This window comes from Labrus mixtus, chromosome 2, assembly GCF_963584025.1.
Source record: "Labrus mixtus chromosome 2, fLabMix1.1, whole genome shotgun sequence".
Lineage (NCBI taxonomy): Eukaryota > Metazoa > Chordata > Actinopteri > Labriformes > Labridae > Labrus > Labrus mixtus.
This window is the reverse complement of record NC_083613.1, coordinates 33,994,916-34,013,059: the sequence shown is the minus strand read 5'-3', so window position 1 is coordinate 34,013,059 and position 18,144 is coordinate 33,994,916. Positions and strand designations below refer to the sequence as shown.

Here is an 18,144-nt window from a genome sequence, read left to right as displayed (position 1 = left end):
CTGTGTCTGTGTGTGCATGTCTCACTGTGTGTGTGTGTGTGCATGTCTCACTGTGTGTGTGTGTGTGTGTGTGTGTGTGTGTGTGTGTGTGTGTGTCACTGTGTGTCTGTGTGTCTGTGTGTGTGTGTGTGTGTGTGTGTGTGTGTGTGTGTGTGTGTCACTGTGTGTCTGTGTGTGTGTGTGTGTGTGTGTCTGTGTGTCTGTGTGTGTGTCTGTGTGTGTGTGTGTGTCTGTGTGTGTGTCTGTGTGTGTGTGTGTGTGTGTGTGTGTGTGTGTGTCACTGTGTGTCTGTGTGTCTGTGTGTGTGTGTGTGTGTGTGTGTGTGTGTGTGTGTGTGTGTGTCACTGTGTGTCTGTGTGTGTGTGTGTGTGTCTGTGTGTGTGTGTGTGTGTGTGTGTGTGTGTGTGAATTCACAGACTGGGACGCCGATATTATACTATACTGATCTGTTTCTATGGTTTCCATCAGATCCACCCCGATGAGAGGAGGGGGGCGGAGCTTGATTACCTGAAGATGTTCGGGGAGGAGTGGTTGAAGGCAGGAGGGGGCCTTCAGCCGGACAGCACGTTCACCTGTCAGCACCCTCGTTACCTGAGCCTCGTCGACAGTGAGTCACGCACACACATGAACAGACTCTGTACTGACCTCTCGTGGCAGCTTTGGGTACTGATGGCCCTTTAGAACACCAACTATCTGACATCTTTAGAAATCCTCCCTCAGCGTTTATTGAAGATGAAGTTTACTGACGGTTTTTGTGCCTTAAGATAAATAAATATTTTTGTTTAAATGTTATTTTTTAGATGTGACGTTAAGGATGAGGATCATTTATAATGAAGACATCTCGTCCTGTTTTTTCAGAGTACGGAGCTCCAGAAGAAGGCGAGCTGAAGAAGCAGGAGGCATTTGCCCTGAAGAATCAGCTGTTAAGTAAGCCCTGCCTCCCTATTTTTTTGCTACTCTCTGATTGGCTAATTAATAAAGGTTATAATGAGAGACATTAACGCACACACAGAGGAGGGGGAGTGGCTGCGGCCATAACAGTGGCCCAAATCTTCTGTGAAAAGATCAGATTCTGTGTGACTTGTGCTGTTCACACGGTCATAAAAAAATCAGATCTGAGTCACAAAGGATCAGATTCAGGTCGCTTATAGCTGCAGCGTATGAGTGAAACATCAGGAGTTAATGTGATTTAATCTGAGAGCTGATATTGTTCTCGTCTCTCTTCAACAGAGGTCGTGTTTGTGTTCCCTGATGACGCCGAGCGGAAGCCGATCGAGAAGAAACTTCCAGGTAAAAAACGACAGAGACGAAAAATCACAGCATCTTCTATATTTAAAGAAGCGGTGCTGTGATTCACTGGATGAAAAATCAGACAAACACTTCCCTCAGTGTGTGCTGGATCCAAAATCACTAATAGGTAAAGAAAAACAAAACAAGATCCACAGGAAGAACCGCCCGTTTGAAGGAGCCAACATGCTCAGACCAGCCTCAGTCTGAGACATTTTGTTTTAACTCTTTTTATTTTTAATGAGTGACCAAAATCTAAAATATTCATTCAGAAAAAAAATATTCATTTCCATGGAACTCACTCAAATCACCTCTTTGAAAACCGAATCACCGTCACTGCTCCAGTATTTAATTAAACAACCTGGTGCCTTGTTTTAACGTGGCTCTATGTTTCTGTTTTTTAAATGATGCTATCGTGTTTTAATGTATTTTACAAGCAAGTCAAACACAAACGTCTGCCTTTGTGTGCTAAGAGTTTCCTGATGTCTCTTTGTGTTCCGTCGTGCAGCCTCCATGGTGATCCAGAAGGTGAAGGGGCTCCTGTACAGGCTGCTGAAGGTTCCCGCGGTAGATCTGAAGCTCACCTACACCAGCCCAAAGGTAAGAGTGTCGAAGCTCTCTCCACTGCAGATAAATGAACTGATGAGTGTCTAAACAGGGAGAACATTTTAACCCCTTACAAACCTAATCTCCCCGATCCTAATAAGTGATTAATAATGACTATGTATGCTACCAATTAGCATGCTAATAGGCGACTTGTTAATGATGAATATTGTGACCTTCAAGGCAGGGTTGGTAATTTTCTCCAGATACTGTTTTTAAGATTTTGTTTGAAATTGTCTTAAAGGCTTTATATGTGATTTTTTGATCCAGCAGATGTCGCCCTTGAGCACCAGCATGAAACCAAAACAACTCGCGCTGCATTGTTGTGTTAGCATGCTAATGCTAGCGATCTTTATTCTGCTCGTATCGTCACACTGCATGTAAATTTACCTGAAATGAGCGTGATCTAGAAACACAGTTAAGCAGTGAGTACAGTATGTTATTCTTCTTTTCTCTAGTCCCTCAATTAAACAACTTTTATACACGAGGGGAGGAGTCAGCCGTCCGTCCAGGCGATGTAAAGATGAATCTTGATTTATATTACATTTAAGTGTGAAAAAATCACATATAAAGCCTTTAAAGTCCTGACAGAAATGAATAGGGAGCACAGAGGGGAGGGGGTGCAGACGGAGCACTGAGGGGAATGCTACTTCCAAAATCAGGCTAGTTTTCAGAAAATTACCAACCCTGCTTTTAAGTTCATAATGAAGTGAAGCTCCTTTTTTTTGTAGAAGGAGGGGACAGAGTTTGAGATCGACAACGACCTGAAGTCGCTGCAGTTTTACTCCATCGAGGCCGGAGACAAGGTGTTGGTTCGCTGGTCCTGATCCGAGTTCTAGGAGTTGATGAACCGGCCCGGTCCACTTTTCAGACGGATCGGAGGCTTCAGAGTCAGACTTCATCCAGCTGCAGACTGTGAATGCTTTATGTGTGTACACGTGTTGGAGATGATGCCGGGACTCGTACTGAGACGTGGATTTACTTTAAAAAGACTCAGGCTGGATCCAACGAGAGGAAATCACCTTTTTTTAAATGATTACAATCTGCTTGAATCTCCTTCTGGACAGCTTTAACATTTAACATTTCACACCTTATCTGTGCACATCTTTGTGTATTAGCTCGAGAGATGAACTCAGTGGGGGAGTTCTGTGCTCTGATCAATCAAATAAAATCTCATTTAACAAATGATCTGTATTTGACCCGGCCTGATTCACTGTTGGATAAACGTAAAGAAAACATCTGAAACAGAACTATACAACTGATTTCATGTTAAATGTCTTATAATCATCTTGAGTTTTTCTGCAGATTTCGTATTTGACTGGAGTTAAAAGCTGTACTACTTTATAGTGTGTGAACAGTTTAACCACTAGAGGGCAGCAGAAGCAACGTTTTGACTGTTTTATCACTTGGGAGCCTCAAACAGACTGTGGCTCTTTAAATGATCAAAATACTTCATTGTTGTTATTTGTGTTAAAATGAATAAAGTCTTATCTGAATGACATTCATAAAGAATAAAATAATCTGGCACCAAGTCCTCAGAAGGTGGAACAAAAAAGAATTTACTCTCAATCCGAAGTACACGTAACATGTGTGTGAGTGTGTGTGTCACACTGTACTTGTTAATATATCTTTGTGAGGGCCAGTGTTAGTTTTATCCCTTTATAGTGGGGACCTGTTTGGCTCCTCACTTATTCTATGGTCTGTTTAGATGTCAGACATGGCCTTAAAGTCCAGGTTAGCATTAGGTAAAGGATTGAAATGAAAGGTTTAGTGCCCCTCAGAGTGGGCGGCCCAGGTTTGAAACCGACCTGGGGCGTCTTTCCTGCATGTCATTCCCCACTCTCTCTCTCTCTCCCTGATTTCTGACTCTATCCACTGGATTGAAATAGGTTATGGTCAAAGTTAAGGTAAGGGGACAATGAATGCACTCATTTATTTATAGTCCTCGTGTCAGAACAAGAAAGTGTGTTTCTTACGTACATTTCCCCCCCATTATTCAGATAAGACTCTCATTTAATCCCAAAAATAGAAGATTTCTATTTTCTCATGTGAAAGCAATGTACTTCTGTACTTGAGGAAGGAAAGTGTTATTTTGCCTTAACACACCAAAACAGATTTTATATATTTAAAAAAAACGGTTTTATTGAGGCTGTACAGTTTGTTTATGTTCCTTCTTTAGCTGATGGTCAGTACAGACATACAGTACTTCATGTTCACAGACCTTACATGATGAGACCAGTCTGCAGAGATGCAATAAGAACAGCTTTTCTTTTTATAACTTAGAGCCACTACGTTAGCTAGGGACATGGCTCCCTCTCAGTTATGTATTATGGCACTATACAATAAAAAGTTATTGATCAACCTCTTTTCACAGTCAGTGATGTGTTGCTGTTGTGCAGCCCTGCTGGACTGATCAGTGTCCTCCCTGATGAGGTTTTGTCACCAAAAAAAACCTGAGCTGAGTCTGCCAATGTTATGCCGACCTACCTGTTCTTCACTCTACCTACAAACCTCTTAGCGCAGTCATGCATCTGTCATGTAAACACTTTTAATACCTATGAGACATTTAAGTAAGAATTTCAAAATACATGTTTTATACTCTCTGACACCAACTGTGGCGATGAGCGGTAATTGCAGGCATTTTTCCGGTAAGGTGATACTGCGATACTTTTCAATACCTCATGTTTTAGGATGATTCTGTTATTTCAGTTATCATTAGAAGAGTAGAAAAAACAACTGTGTAGGAGAGGAATGGATCCACACAAACTTGCAAAATGCGTGTTCTTATCGTATGTGTGCAATTTAGGCACTTTGAAAGCGTTTGCTCGCAATGTTTGGTAATTACAACAAGAAGTTAACCAATTTTGGGTGCTTAGGACTTCATCTTTTCTTGCCGTGGTATCCAAACGGGTGTTAATATTGTTTGATTTTTTAGAGTATCAAGGTCTAAACTTCTGCTAACCTGACGACCCTATTTTCAGATTTTCTCCCCAACAGTCGTTTTGAACTGAACATCTCATTTGTTTCTGTCTTCTTTGATTTGCACTCACTTTGATATTTGTAGCATTAGCTCCTCCCTCAATGCAAATTAATTTACAATTCTTCTAATATTAGTTTGTTTTTAAGAAAAGAAGATGGAGTGCCTGTTTTAAAAAAAATACATTTTTGTTTAAATTGATCCATTTTGACATTTGCAGCTCCAGACTTTTACATCTGAGGATTGGAAGGTTGTTTCCGCCTGTTTTTCGTTCTTTATATTGGAGGAGTCTTCATTGTAAAAACAATGTTTACATGAAAGTAAAAACTGGTGCTTCAAGCCATCAAACGTAAACCTTGACCAGCACACACCTTCACAATACCCATCATCAGGTAGCTCACAGGCTAACATTAGCACAATTAAGATATCAGAGAATCATCTGCATAGAAGTTAATTATTTACAAGTTTATATAAAAAATACACAGTCAAAGCTAGAACAAATGAATAAATCTTATTATTAGCCCTTATTTATCTCTTAAACACGACCAGGATCAGTCACTGGTTCGTAGTGGTTCTGTTAGTGGTCAAACCGCCAAAATACTCGGAAGCAAGTACGCCAAATCAAACTGTATCGTACCGGATTGCAAGAACAATAAATTCAGATTAAAAAACTTCATTTATAAGATATCCTTAAAAGTTAAATATAGTCTGATTATACATTTATTTCAGCCCTTATGTAGCTTCAGTAATCTTTGGTTTGGCTGTTAATCACCTCATCACAAATCAAACAGGAAGTGGTTTTCACATTTTGACTTTAAAACCAGATAAACAAAAGATACGTCCCTGTATTTCTTTGTAAACCAAGTTATTCTTGTTAACGTGTTAAAATTAAAGTAATTTTTAAAGGAGTAACAGTTTCATTATATAAACCAATCCATACAGACCTTACAAACTTTTGAAGTCTGTACTTTGTAGGTAATATAAATTCTACTCTACCAAGAAGTTAACTCTTCTTGTCGGACTAAGCGTTGATATTTTCACTGCCCTGGTGTCTTTTTCAAATAAACTTTGTTTTCTGGCTGGTATGTCAACAGTTTAAAAAGAGATCAGCAAACGTTTTCATAAAAAATGATGTAAACAAAAGTGTTACCAAAAAAAACTTTGGCTCACGATTATTTGAGAATGTTTTCTAAAATTCAGTCAATACGTTTATATTACTCACAGATTTAAAAAAGTTTCAAATGTTTTTGTAAATTCTTCCTAAAGATTTTAGTACATGGTGCAAAATATATCTTGACTAACTCAAAAATGATGCATTTTTTGGAACGTTTTCCAAATGATTTGGCTTCTATAACTCTTACACACACATTGAGCAGTTGTTGAGTTAAAGGCAGGGTTGGTAATTTTCTAAAACTAGCATGATTTTGAAACTAGCATTCCCTCAGTGCTCCGTCTGCACCCCCTCCCCTCTGTGCTCCCTCAAAAGCCACATGCACGAGCGCCGTTGCTCCAGAAGCGGACCTCAGCTCATACTTTGAGTGTGGGCTAGTGACAGCAAGAGGTAGAGAACGAGAAGGGAGACAGGGAGGCGCCTGATTGGTTCATCAGATTGGTACCTCGTGGCACACATTGGCTGAAGTTTTTTCAGGCTCACAAACTGATACAGATGATGGATTTTCTTTTTTTCCTTTTTCAGAACCTGAGTTATTAATTTCTGTCAGGACCTAAAGACAACTTCAACCAAAATCTTAAAAGGATTATTTGGAGGACATTACCAACCCTGCCTTTAAATTTGCAACAAGCCAAAGAAAGCGTTTGAGTTGATATGATCGTATTTGATCGTTGAAGTTTTTATGAGTCTGATGGTCTAAATGGATGTCTCAGAAAGTCGTTGTCCCTTATTTCTAAACCTGGGCCCAAGTTTAAAATGACCTGAGTTATCATTATATGCATGAAAAGGGTTTTTAAGACCCTCCTTTGACCTTTGCCACAGGCGTTTGATAACAGTTGTTGATTGTAGTTGACGATTGTGAAAATTCTGATTGTTTTTCGCAAATTATGTTTCAGACCAAACTGAGAAAAAGTAACAAGTTTCACTTAAAAAAAAAAAAAACATTGAAACAAAATATGAAGTTCAATATTTGGTACCTTTTCAGAAATCATTATTAGCTGTCAAAATATCCCTGTATGAGTGTCATTTTCAGATTATAAACTATATAAATTTAACATTAACAGGATGAGCGTATCTCATCTCCCTTGTTGGACCAGAATTTGAACCCATTAATGCAGTGAGTTCTGAAAAGCTTTTCAGGTGCCAAAAACTCATAAAACTCTAAAATCGTAGTTCAAGTAAGAAAATTAGAAAACACATGAATTCCGTTGAGTGTGTTTTGTTCTTGTCCTCTCTCAGCAGTCGGAGCGTTCTCGTTGTCCTCAGTCCTCACAGATTTCTCTCTTCACAGCTGCCAGCGGAGCCGTCTGGGCAGCGGCAGGTAAAGCCACCGAGCCGCGGCAGACACAGGTGAGAACAGCCGCCATTGTTGGAGCAGTAGTTATAAGCTGACAGGAGAGAAGAGAACAGGATGTTATCACGAGAACATATTGGCGTTACATTGTACAACCAACTGTGTGGACTGAGTCCATTCACATTGTTAAAACAAAACTTACAAATATTCACTCTTAAAGATACCTCGGCGCTAGGAACCCAAAATAAACCGATTAACTGTGACTTGATGTCAACAACTATGTGGAGAGGAGGCATGATGCTACATCATAATGTAGATTTGTAAAAGAAAATGGAATGGTGGTGGTCTTGAATCTGGAGTACGTTGAGTCTGAGACCGAGACAAGACCGAGTAAGAATGCTTTCAATTACAAGATGAGACCTTCAAAAAGTGTTCTCAAGGCCAAGACCGATTCCAAGTACTACAACACTACCTTTTTTAAGCAAGTAACTCTACTTTCACTTTAAGTACCTTACTGTACTTTAAATCTGATTAATCTTTACATATTATTTAGTAGTCTGATATAATGTGGCTCAGACTGTGGAGCTTTTTCACTTCATGAAAACTCATCAGAGCTCAAAGACATTGGACCCAGAGTCTGGGCTGGAGAAGAGTTAAACAGCAGCTTTTAAACTTCTGCAGACTCTGGGGATAAAAGGTTTTAGTTTCAGATACAATCAGAGACTGAAAACGCCCCTCCCCCACATCATCTGCTGTAATGTGTTCATTATCAGATCAGGCGGCTGCTTCTAAAATGTTTAGAAACACAAACTCAAAGATGGTTTTTAAACATGTTGCCAAGTCAAACAGAAACATTGAGTTCCAGGCTGCAGATTCAGGGACAGGACGGACCGTCCATCATCAGGAACCAGCAGGTGGACTCAGACCGTCTGCTGTAAAGTTCGGGGCTCCGAGCCAGATGTGAGCCTCGTTATCCACAGCTGGCTCCCCTGAGGTCACTCTTCCTGCAGTTCCCACGCTTATATCCATCCAACATGGTATATGCGCCTGGAATCAATTACTGCGGTCACTGAGTGCATTACACAGCTCTGCTGACTCCACAGAGCTGATCTGGGTCCCGATCTTATTTCTTTGTAAACAATTCATGTTTGGATTTTTCAGTTTGTCAATGTTGATTTAAAATCATTGTCCCCGAGGAGAAATTAGTTTTGCAGCCAGCAACATAAAACATTTAGAAAACATAAACACATGGACTCAGATACAGAAACATTAAAATATTGTCCCTGCAGACATCTTTTAACCTGCATCAGAGTCGCTTACTAGGGCTGGTTAAAAATATCTATTCATCAACGTATTGCAATTATTATTTTCCCAATTCAAAATCGTTTCAGGGAAATCCTGAGATCGATTTTTTGTTGTTGTAATGACGCCCTTCTCCACTGGGGGCGCTGTGAATTCAGCTCAGGCGCAATTGTGCATGTTAGATCACACTGTGCTTTAATGTTTTACTCTTTGTTTATTAAAGAATAATGCAATGAAAAAATACATTTTTGAGTCAATTATAAACCTTTACAAACAATGTACACTTAATTATTTAACTAATACCAGAAGGTCCTGTGATGAGTTATCTGGGTATTCCTGTCATCTTTATGTATTATTAAATTGATATTAAAGCATATTGATCAATATCAAATCGAATTGTGCGGTTGTGGACAATACCCAGCTCTATCGCTTATTCACATTTAGCGGCATCTTGACTTTAAAGCGGACACTCGACTGACTGCAGGATTTTGCCCTTTAGCATTGGCTTCATTTTTGAACACTGGAGGTTGTGGCTTGGTTTTGCTTCACTGTGGCGGCCATGTTTGTATTTGTTTTGTTTCCTATCCTGTTTTTGCTTTGTTTGTAAAATCACTTAGTTTTTAAAGGTGCTATATATGAACAAAGCATTTTCCACATCATGTATATTACCCTTCATATTCAGCTGACAGTGCTACAGGTAAAAAAAAATTAACCCCAGGTATGCTGAGGGACAAGTTTGACAAATATTTAACTGGGAAAAAAAAGAAATAAATACTCAAAGCAACACATTCTTCAGCCAAATCAGCTTTGACTGACAGTCCTATGAGCTTGCTACAGCCCACGGTTACTTCAGCTTTAGTTATCTTTACTCAATAAAACCTTAAACATGTTTCTGCAAAGAGTCTAGAATCCAAATGTTGTTGATCCGTTGCTCAGATTAAAGCGTACCTTGTGGACACTGTGTGGGTGTCGTGGTGATGCCGTACAGTCGGGAGCGTTTCTGAGGCAGGAACTCTTCTGTCTCCTTCTCTGCCTGACTGTCCACAGCGACCACCGCCTCCCTGAAACAAAACACCACAAAGAACGTTTACCAGAAAGGACGACTGATCGTCAAAATAACACCGCTGTTAAACTTTTATGTGACAGTTTCAGGCAAACACAAGAGCACAGAGCACCAGCAGGCGGTTTGTTTGGAGTCCTCTCAGACTGTGAGGCTGTTAACGGACAGACGTTTTATTGTAGTCCTAGGCCCTAGGACCTAGGGTGTAGAGTGGGAGCCTTTTTTGGGAATAAATTCAGCTTAAAGCTAAACATCATCACAATCATCGGTTGAGTTTGTTGATGATGAGTGTTTCTGTTTGTTTGGGTCTTACCTCCTCCAGTCGGTGTAGTAAAGGTTCTTTCCAAAGGAGACAAGACCGAATGGATACTGGATCCCTTCAACGACCTGCCTCCTCAGCCGGCGGTGAGGATCCATACACTCCACCTTACGAGTACCTGGAGATCAACCAACCAACCAATCAATCAATCATCTGACCACCCAACCCACTAACTAATCAACCAACCAAGTAATCAACAAATCAACCAACCAACCAATCAATCAATCATCTGACCACCCAACCCACTAACTAATCAACCAACCATCCAACAAAGCAAACAACCAAGTAATCATTAACCAACAGTAAGACACTCATGATAAAAACCTGGACCAACAACAACAGGATCATTTCCAGTAGCAAGACTTAAATGATACTGCGTGGTGGTTTATGTGGTCCAAGGTGTCTCACCTGCATCAGCCCAGCACAGCTGTTGGTTCTCGATGTCAAAGGTCAGACCGTTTGGAAGCCCCAGGTCGTCTTTCACAAGGACGGTCCTATCTGTTCCATCCATGTTCGACATCTCAATCTTAGGCCCGTCTCTGTTCCAGTCCGCCCAGAAAATGCGGCTGCAGCATAAGGATAAAAACCAGTTAGACCAATCAGCTGAGACCATTACCTGCTGCTGTGAGTCGGATACCTGACGGTGAACACTTACCCGTACGCTGGGTTGGTGACGATGGCTCGGGGGTTGATCAGATCCGTGTCGAACAGGACTCGCCGCTGGCTGCCGTCCAATTTGGAAACCTCCACAGTGTCTCGCATGGAGTCAGTCCAGAAGAGGAGACGAGCCACATGGTCGATGGCGATGCCTTCAGGACTCTGCAGCTCTGAGGGTTGACAGGAGAGACACACGTCGGACTTCAAGCAAAGGGAAGGACTCTTGATAAATCATGTCTGCCCATCCCATGTGGGGCGTCTTTGATAATCCATGCTCTTATTTAATTTAAAATAAAAAATGTCTGGGCTTTACGCCTTTATTTTGAAAGGACAGTGCATAGTAGTAGTAGTAGTTTAGTAGTAGCAAGATACAGTAGGACTGGGAGAAAGATTAGGGAATGACATAAAGGAAAGGAGCCACTGGTAGGACTTAAGCCTGGGCCGCCTGGACTACTGATTGCCTATATGGGATGTGGACTAACTGCTAGGCCTCTATACTTTGTGCACTTTTGCATAAACCTTTGAGGACTTTTCTGTAACGTTCAGTCAAAGAAAACAACAAAGAAACATCAATTATATGTTCCCTAAGTCATTCCCTGAAACTTAAATCAACTGATTTCTGAGCTCTGAAGAGGTATCTTCAATCAGAACCTCAAATAATCACCTGAAACTCTTTAAATTGATCTCAAATCAATGATGCCATTGCTCTTCCAACCTTGTTGCCGAGCTACCCAGCAGTTAGTTATGAAGTCAGCCCATCAAGACTTTGCCCCCAAACTCAAAACTGTCAAATGCATTTTTCAGAAACATTATAAAAGTCCAGCAGGGGGCGACTTCAGTGGTAAAACAAAAAAACTACAGATTCATTCCTGTAGCAGTAGTGGCCTTGAGATAGTAAATTATGTTCCCATTTAGAGTCAAAGAGACCAGAAAGAGGGGCGGGGTTAGGGCGGGGCTACCTGAGATTGACAAGTCGCTGCCACTGCGACCAGAAAAAAGTCTTGTTAGGTGTTCAGTTGAAGACTACTGTCTTCTTTCTGGACTCTTTTTCTGGAGTCCTGTTTTGGGCTTTGTACCTGTAGTGATGACGTGGCTGATGTCCCCTCCGCTCATTCTGGCCCTGCTGATGGCCGGCCCGGTGATGTCGGTCCAGTAGACCATCTTGTCCACGCAGTCGTAGGCCACAGCGATTACCACGCGGTCCTGAGAGGAAAACACAGGAAGAGACAGAGACGCTTTCATTCATCCGGAGACGATTCAAAAAGAGTCTTTTGTACAAAGTCGTCGGGGGCTCCAAGACGCCGACACTGACGCAGATCTTTGTGTGAACGCTGCATACTGAGTGATGACTTCTGAGCTCAGTTACAAAGAAGAGAACGACACAACAAGCAGAGGATTGTTTCACAGTGATTTAACTACACTCAGGACAAACACTGTCACTGTAGGACTGAGTGTCATATCCACTCAAAGGAGGAAAGAATGTGGTCGACAGAAACAGTTTAGATATACATCTTCAAATCATTTCAGACTTGAGCTTGATCTTTCCCTTAAAGGGAAATCGTGTTATAATGAAAATCTGGGAGCTTTTTTCTATAATGTTTTGGGGTCTTAAAGGCTGAATATGCAATTTGTCACACTTAAATATAATATAAATCAAGTATCTCCTCTGAAAATAACTCTGTGAGTCATGACTGTCTACAATGGGTGTAACACCCGAGTCCCACTGTCTGTGATGTTTTCAGAGTTTTCAGAGTCCTATCTTCAGTTTGTTTACATCGCCCGGACGGCCGGCTGACTCCTCCCCTCGTGTATAAAAGTTGTTTAATTGAGGGACTAGAGAAAAGAAGAATAACATACTGTACTCACTGCTTAACTGTGTTTCTAGATCACGCTCATTTCAGGTAAATTTACATGCAGTGTGAAGATACGAGCAGAATAAAGATCGCTAGCATTAGCATGCTAGCATGCTTTTTTGTCATGTCAGAATCTGAGGACGAATCTGAGGACGTTGGTCAACTTGTCAGAAAGGGGCTGTCGACGTCACCGGCGCTCTCTGTATTTTTGTCTCCTACTCATCGCGCCCTGTAAACACATCGTCCTGGCTCCGTGTCCAGACAAAGCAGGAGAGCAAACATCCTCCTCTTGATGCTCACAGTCATACTAACAGAATATATAACTGAATGTGCAAAGACATTTCTGATCACGTTTTCTGTGTCGTCTGTGGACAAACTGAAGAACGTGTGTGTTCTTACGGGGATGTGCAGCAGAGGTTTAGCGTCCTCTTTCTTAAAGGTGTATCCGTCCAGCGGCAGGTGTTCGATCCTCCCGCTCTGAGCGAACAGCAGGTGTGTTCCCGGGGCGACGGGGTGAACGTCGGGCCGCGGGGTCGGTCCAACGGGAGCGGGAGTCACCGCCTGATCGATACCTGTGCAGGAGAGAGGAGGAGGACAGGGTGGTTAGTGACGACTCATGAGGTGTTTTCAGTTCTAAAGACGATGAGAACGTGGACTCACACAGCGGCGTGCTGCCGGGTCCCGTGCGGGTGTTGGGGATCTCCTGGCCGTTGGCGTCCACACACCAGCACTGTTGGATGCTGGTGTGACACTGCGTGGGCTCGTAGGCGCCATGCTGGTCGCACTGAGGGACGTACTGACCGACGGCCGGCCGAGGGCGGAAAAAAGAGAAGATCCCGGAGCTGGAGGTGGCGGCCTGAACGCTCTCTCTGTGGCGCTCGCACTGCGTCTTCTCTCGCTCTGTGGACACAAAATAAATCACACCATGCTGAGACTGAAGATTCTAAGTTCCTGTTGGTTTCCGTCTGATGGTGGTCAAAAACCTTCTGTTTAGCGCTCTCAGTTGAAAATAATTAATCTTTTGGAGCCCCGCCTTGCTCGTCGATGTTGCTTCTTCAGTGGTGCCGGTAGCCTAGTGGTTAGTGCGCACGCCCCATGTACGGAGGCTGTAGTCGAATCCGACCTGTCTTCTTCCGATCTTTTTCCCGCATGTCATCCCCCTCTCTCTTTTTTTCGATTTCTTTTTGGTCGTACGACTTCAAACTCTCTCACAGTGAGAGCAGAGCCACCAGCGGATTCTAGGACCTCTTTTTTTTTTTTTTTTTGCAACTGAGCAAACTGTCGGGCAGCGTCTAAAATCACCATGGCAACAGCAGGCATGCCTATTTGATGTGTTTCACACCCCTATCAGAAAGAATAGGTGATGTCGTGTGCCCCTTGTACGGAAGATATAGGACTCGTCGCAGTGGCCGTGGGTTCAAATCCGACCTCGGCCCCATTGGTCGTTTTGTGCCTTTATTGTAAAGATAGGACAGTTGATACAGGTCGGAAATCAGGGAGAGACGGAGAGAGAGAGAGAGAGTGGCAAATGTCATGCGGGAAAGGAGCCAGAAGTCGGACCCGGACCCAAGCTCGCCCCCCTTGGAGAACCACAGCCTCTGCACATGGGCCGTGTGTACTAACCACTAAGCCACAGGTGCCTCTCTCCTGTCCTATCTCTGAAATTAAGGCAGAAAAATCCCCCAAAGTAAATCTTAAATAAAATAAATAAAATGTCACTTCTTCAACCAATCATATCCAAAAAGGGGCGGAGCCTCTGATATCAGCTTTGTCAACATCAATGCCGGAGGACAACTAAACATTTCCACGTAAAGAATTCTGGTGTCTTGACAACCCAGACACATGTTGGTACGTGGCAGCTGCAGAGAAACGTGTGTGTGTGTGTGAGTGTGTGTGTGAGGAGAGCAGCTCAGTTTAAAGATGAGCAGGAGGCTCTTCATCTCTGCGGTCACATCCAGGGGCCACAGCCTCCTCACACTCTTATCCTCAAGGGTATCGGCGAGACGAACCGCAGAGCTCGCCATAACAGATGGTGAGTCAGCAGTTTGTCGTCACAGCGCCACATCTGCTCCCAACAAGCAGACAAGAGGGAAACCACAAAGAGCAGAAAGAAGACCCCCGACAGACAAACATAGGGGGGGTCTGAGGATCAAAGAGACAAAAGGAGGCACAGCAGCTCGCAGTCAGAGACGCTGTGACAAGTTATGACAGGGGACACAAAGATTACGGCTTTCAGAGGCCAACGGGTCGTAAAAAATATGAGGAAACTTTGGAGCGGCGCGGCGAGCTGTAATTAACGCTCAGCTCTGACACCTGGAAGAGCTGAAGGAGTCTGCAAGGTTTGGGATGACGCCAAACCACAGACACACAACAACAACAACAACAAACCAGGAGGAGACAGGAAACTGCACCTGCTGTTAGCCAATCAGGAGACAGCATGAGACCATTTAGATCAGGAAGGCGAGAAATACATTTCTATAACTTTAATAAGACTATCAGAACAAAACAAGACTTTTTCACTTCCACCAACGATACGTTCATTAGAGCAGTATGTAAATCTGACACCTAGTGTTTGAAATGGGTACTACAGTTTAAATTCTAAACATCATAGAGAGCTGTCTCCCCCCCCCTCCTCTCTAGAGTCGATGCTCACACAGGTCACCATGTGGTGGACTCTGAAGCTTCAGTGTTTATCCAGCTCTGCATGGGTCTGTAAACCTTTCTGTGTTCTAACCTCTCTCCATTTTTCAAAAGCATCTCCAATATTGATCCTAGTTTGAGCACGTTTCTATACCACTGAGCACTAAAATGACAAAGACTGTGCAATTATAAAGCATGAGGTATCGAAAAAAGTATTGTCCTGTAGAAGAGTTTGACAAACCTTTAGGAGTGAAATCAGGACGGTTGAAGTCAGATCTATGTATGATTCAGTTGTATCTAAAATAGGCTACACACACCGGCAAAACTCTCTCTCTCTCTCTTTCTCTCACACACACACTCTCTGCATAACCATCAAACACGAGCTAACTAGCAGCTAAATCATAACAATTGTTTCCTGTCAGCTGAAGGTCCTCAGATATTTCCTGCCAACATTTCTCTCACTGATATGTTTCCTTTTTTTATTGGTCCTTTGCTGCCTTTATTTTGATAGGACAGCTGCAGAGAGACAGGAAATGTTGGGAGTAGAAAGAGAGGGCAGGGGGGGATGGGCCTGCAGCAACGGGCCGAGGTCGGATTTGAACCCACGGCCACTGCGACGAGTCCTACATCTTCCGTACATGGGGCACACAACATCACCGCTAGGCAATCCAGCATCAGAATTTTTTTTTCTGATAGGGGTGTGAAACACATCAAATAGGCATGCCTGCTGTTGCCATGGTGATTTTAGACGCTGCCCGACAGTTTGCACAGTTACAAAAAAATAAAAATAGGTCCTAGAATCCGCTGGTGGCTCTGCTCTCACTGTGAGAGAGTTTGAAGTCGTACGACCAAAATATCAAACATGCCAGAAATTCATCCGACCAATGGGGAGAGCAGCTGATCAGTCCCTGAACGCGCTGCAAAGCTAACGACCCGCTTTACTCCACGTCCACCAGCTGAAGACAATGAATCTGACAAACATCTGATTTCAGGTTTAATCCCGTCAGTAAACTAAAGATAAGGTCGTAAAAAAAAGGAAACAAACCGCGGAGGACAGATGGGGAAAACTCCTGTTCTGACTCTTCATCTTGACTTTCAGCGCTTTGTTTTGTTTTTTTTTAACCCTGAACAGATCGGAGCCTCGCCGTCGTCATCGTCTGTGAGTGTGTTGAGTCTAACGTGAGGTCTGTTTACGCAGAATAACATTTACACTCGGGCAGAGTTTACACAGCTTCCATTCGTCTAAACATAACTAAAACATCACAAATCTTCTGTTATTGAAGCTCTGTGTAAACGAACGAGGAGGACCACGCTGCTGCTGCTGCTGCTTCTGCACATGTTGAAAATCAAATGCTGCTCAAACACGTCACCTCTGATCTCCTTCATCGTTTCATTCTGTTCACAAAAAAAAACCTTAACCGCAGCTTTATCAGAGAGGAAAGAAGATTGATGTGCCGTTTGAATAAAAATAAAAGTCTCCCTACAGTGCGTCACAGAATCAGTCAGTTACCCACCTGTGGATGTAGGGCTGCACTGGAAGCCGTCGCCGTGGTAACCGGGATGGCACTGGCAGCTGAAGGAGCCCTCGGTGTTGGAGCAGGCGGCGTCGCGGTGGCATCGGTCGTGTTCACACTCGTCGACGTCTGAACGTAAGAAGAAAGACAGAAAAACGATCAGAACGAACGAAGAGCGTTGATTCAGGGGACAAATCGAGGCGTCACATAAACCTGAAAAATTATTATTTTTATTTAAAATGTATTTTATTACTAATTACTTTATTTTAAAATACTTTTAAATTATTATTTCTGTATATTTGACGTAACATCCGGTGTTTCCACGGCAACAATAGACATGTCACGGCAACCACCTCGAAAAAAGACAGGAGACGTGTTTCAAATCTTTAAAGCGACAGTAGTTACAGGTTGATAAACTTCAAAGCAGATTCAGAGCAAATGTCCTCCTGATGCCCCTCCTACTCTACAGAAGTTGAACCCCCCCCCCCCCGTCCCCCCAGTACCCCCCTCCTGCACTCACATGTAAGCCCCCCCCCTCTGCACAGAGAGTTTGTAAAGACTCAAACAAATCTCAACAGACAGTTTGTTCCCTCCGCTCAGATGATCCCGTTTCAGGAACATTCTTCAGTTCAGACTCCAGAGTGGATGAAAAGCAGAAAATAAAGGAGGGGCGGGGGAAGGGGGGGAGGGGAGAGGGGGTTTACATTTGATGAGATGAGCTGCACAGCTGTAAGGGCAGGGTCCTGCACTTCCTGTCCAGGTGGAACATTTCCTGTCTCTGAGGCGCTCCCTGCTCTCTGACAGCGTGTTGCACTAGAGGAGAGTCTGTTTTCAGATTTATGTCCCGACGTGGTTTGGTTGACATCCAGCTCGACAACACACACCACACTCTGTTCCTCTGCTGTGTCTCTCTCTGCTGCTCCTTTAGTTCATTCAACATCGATGTTTCAACAAGATTACAAAACTTCAAACGAGGAAGAAATATTTTTTAACACCCAGGCCAGGGTTCTAAGAAGTATAATATCTCTGTCTCTGACGACTTTTCAAGCGATTTCAAAGTCGCAGACTAATTTATAAAGTCAGAATAAAATCTTGAGAGTCTTGCTGGAGTCGGGGCGCGCTCCCATGATCCCGCTGGTTTGGTGTGAGGTGGTCTTAAAACTCGATCAGTCTGTTTGTCGAACATGTTTGATATTATCACAGGTCTTTACACATATTGTGTTGTTCAATGACGTTACCATTGACAACAACCAATAGGAGTGGTGTCACCAGCAAACAGACAGGAAGCTGAAAGCTAGTAAACATGGCGAGGAGGCGAAGGAATGTGGGAATCTGCACTGTGGAAAAAGTGAAGGAACTGCTGGAGTTGTGGAGTCGATTTTTTATCGAATCTACTCGTCTCTGAATCCGATGGAAGCTTCAGAGAATCCCATCGGATCGTCTTTTAAAGGAGAGATTCATAACCCT

General features: G+C 43.0%; 2 protein-coding genes across 4 annotated transcripts in view; one reads left to right on the top strand and one right to left on the bottom strand.

The window, feature by feature from the left end:
* Nucleotides 1-2,887, top strand: part of tbce (tubulin folding cofactor E) — a 9,171-nt gene extending 6,284 nt beyond the window's left edge. For 2 of the 3 annotated variants that reach the window (XM_061026201.1, XM_061026210.1), the window contains exons 13-17: nt 469-607; nt 859-927; nt 1,231-1,290; nt 1,796-1,887; nt 2,622-2,887. In XM_061026201.1, the coding sequence (XP_060882184.1) occupies nt 469-607; nt 859-927; nt 1,231-1,290; nt 1,796-1,887; nt 2,622-2,717 (456 nt within the window). In that variant the 3' untranslated portion in view covers nt 2,718-2,887. The remainder of the gene's footprint in view (nt 1-468; nt 608-858; nt 928-1,230; nt 1,291-1,795; nt 1,888-2,621) is intronic. The other variant, XM_061026218.1, reaches the window with a different exon arrangement.
* A 2,637-nt stretch (nt 2,888-5,524) lies between these two features.
* The window catches only part of LOC132995643 (nidogen-1-like), a 36,038-nt gene continuing 23,418 nt past the window's right edge, over nt 5,525-18,144 (bottom strand). The window contains exons 12-20 of the mRNA XM_061065717.1: nt 16,678-16,806; nt 13,184-13,423; nt 12,923-13,095; nt 11,747-11,873; nt 10,669-10,840; nt 10,422-10,579; nt 10,008-10,131; nt 9,583-9,695; nt 5,525-7,426 (exon numbers count right to left, since the gene is read on the bottom strand). Coding sequence (XP_060921700.1) covers nt 7,308-7,426; nt 9,583-9,695; nt 10,008-10,131; nt 10,422-10,579; nt 10,669-10,840; nt 11,747-11,873; nt 12,923-13,095; nt 13,184-13,423; nt 16,678-16,806 — 1,355 coding nt within the window. The 3' untranslated portion in view covers nt 5,525-7,307. The remainder of the gene's footprint in view (nt 7,427-9,582; nt 9,696-10,007; nt 10,132-10,421; nt 10,580-10,668; nt 10,841-11,746; nt 11,874-12,922; nt 13,096-13,183; nt 13,424-16,677; nt 16,807-18,144) is intronic.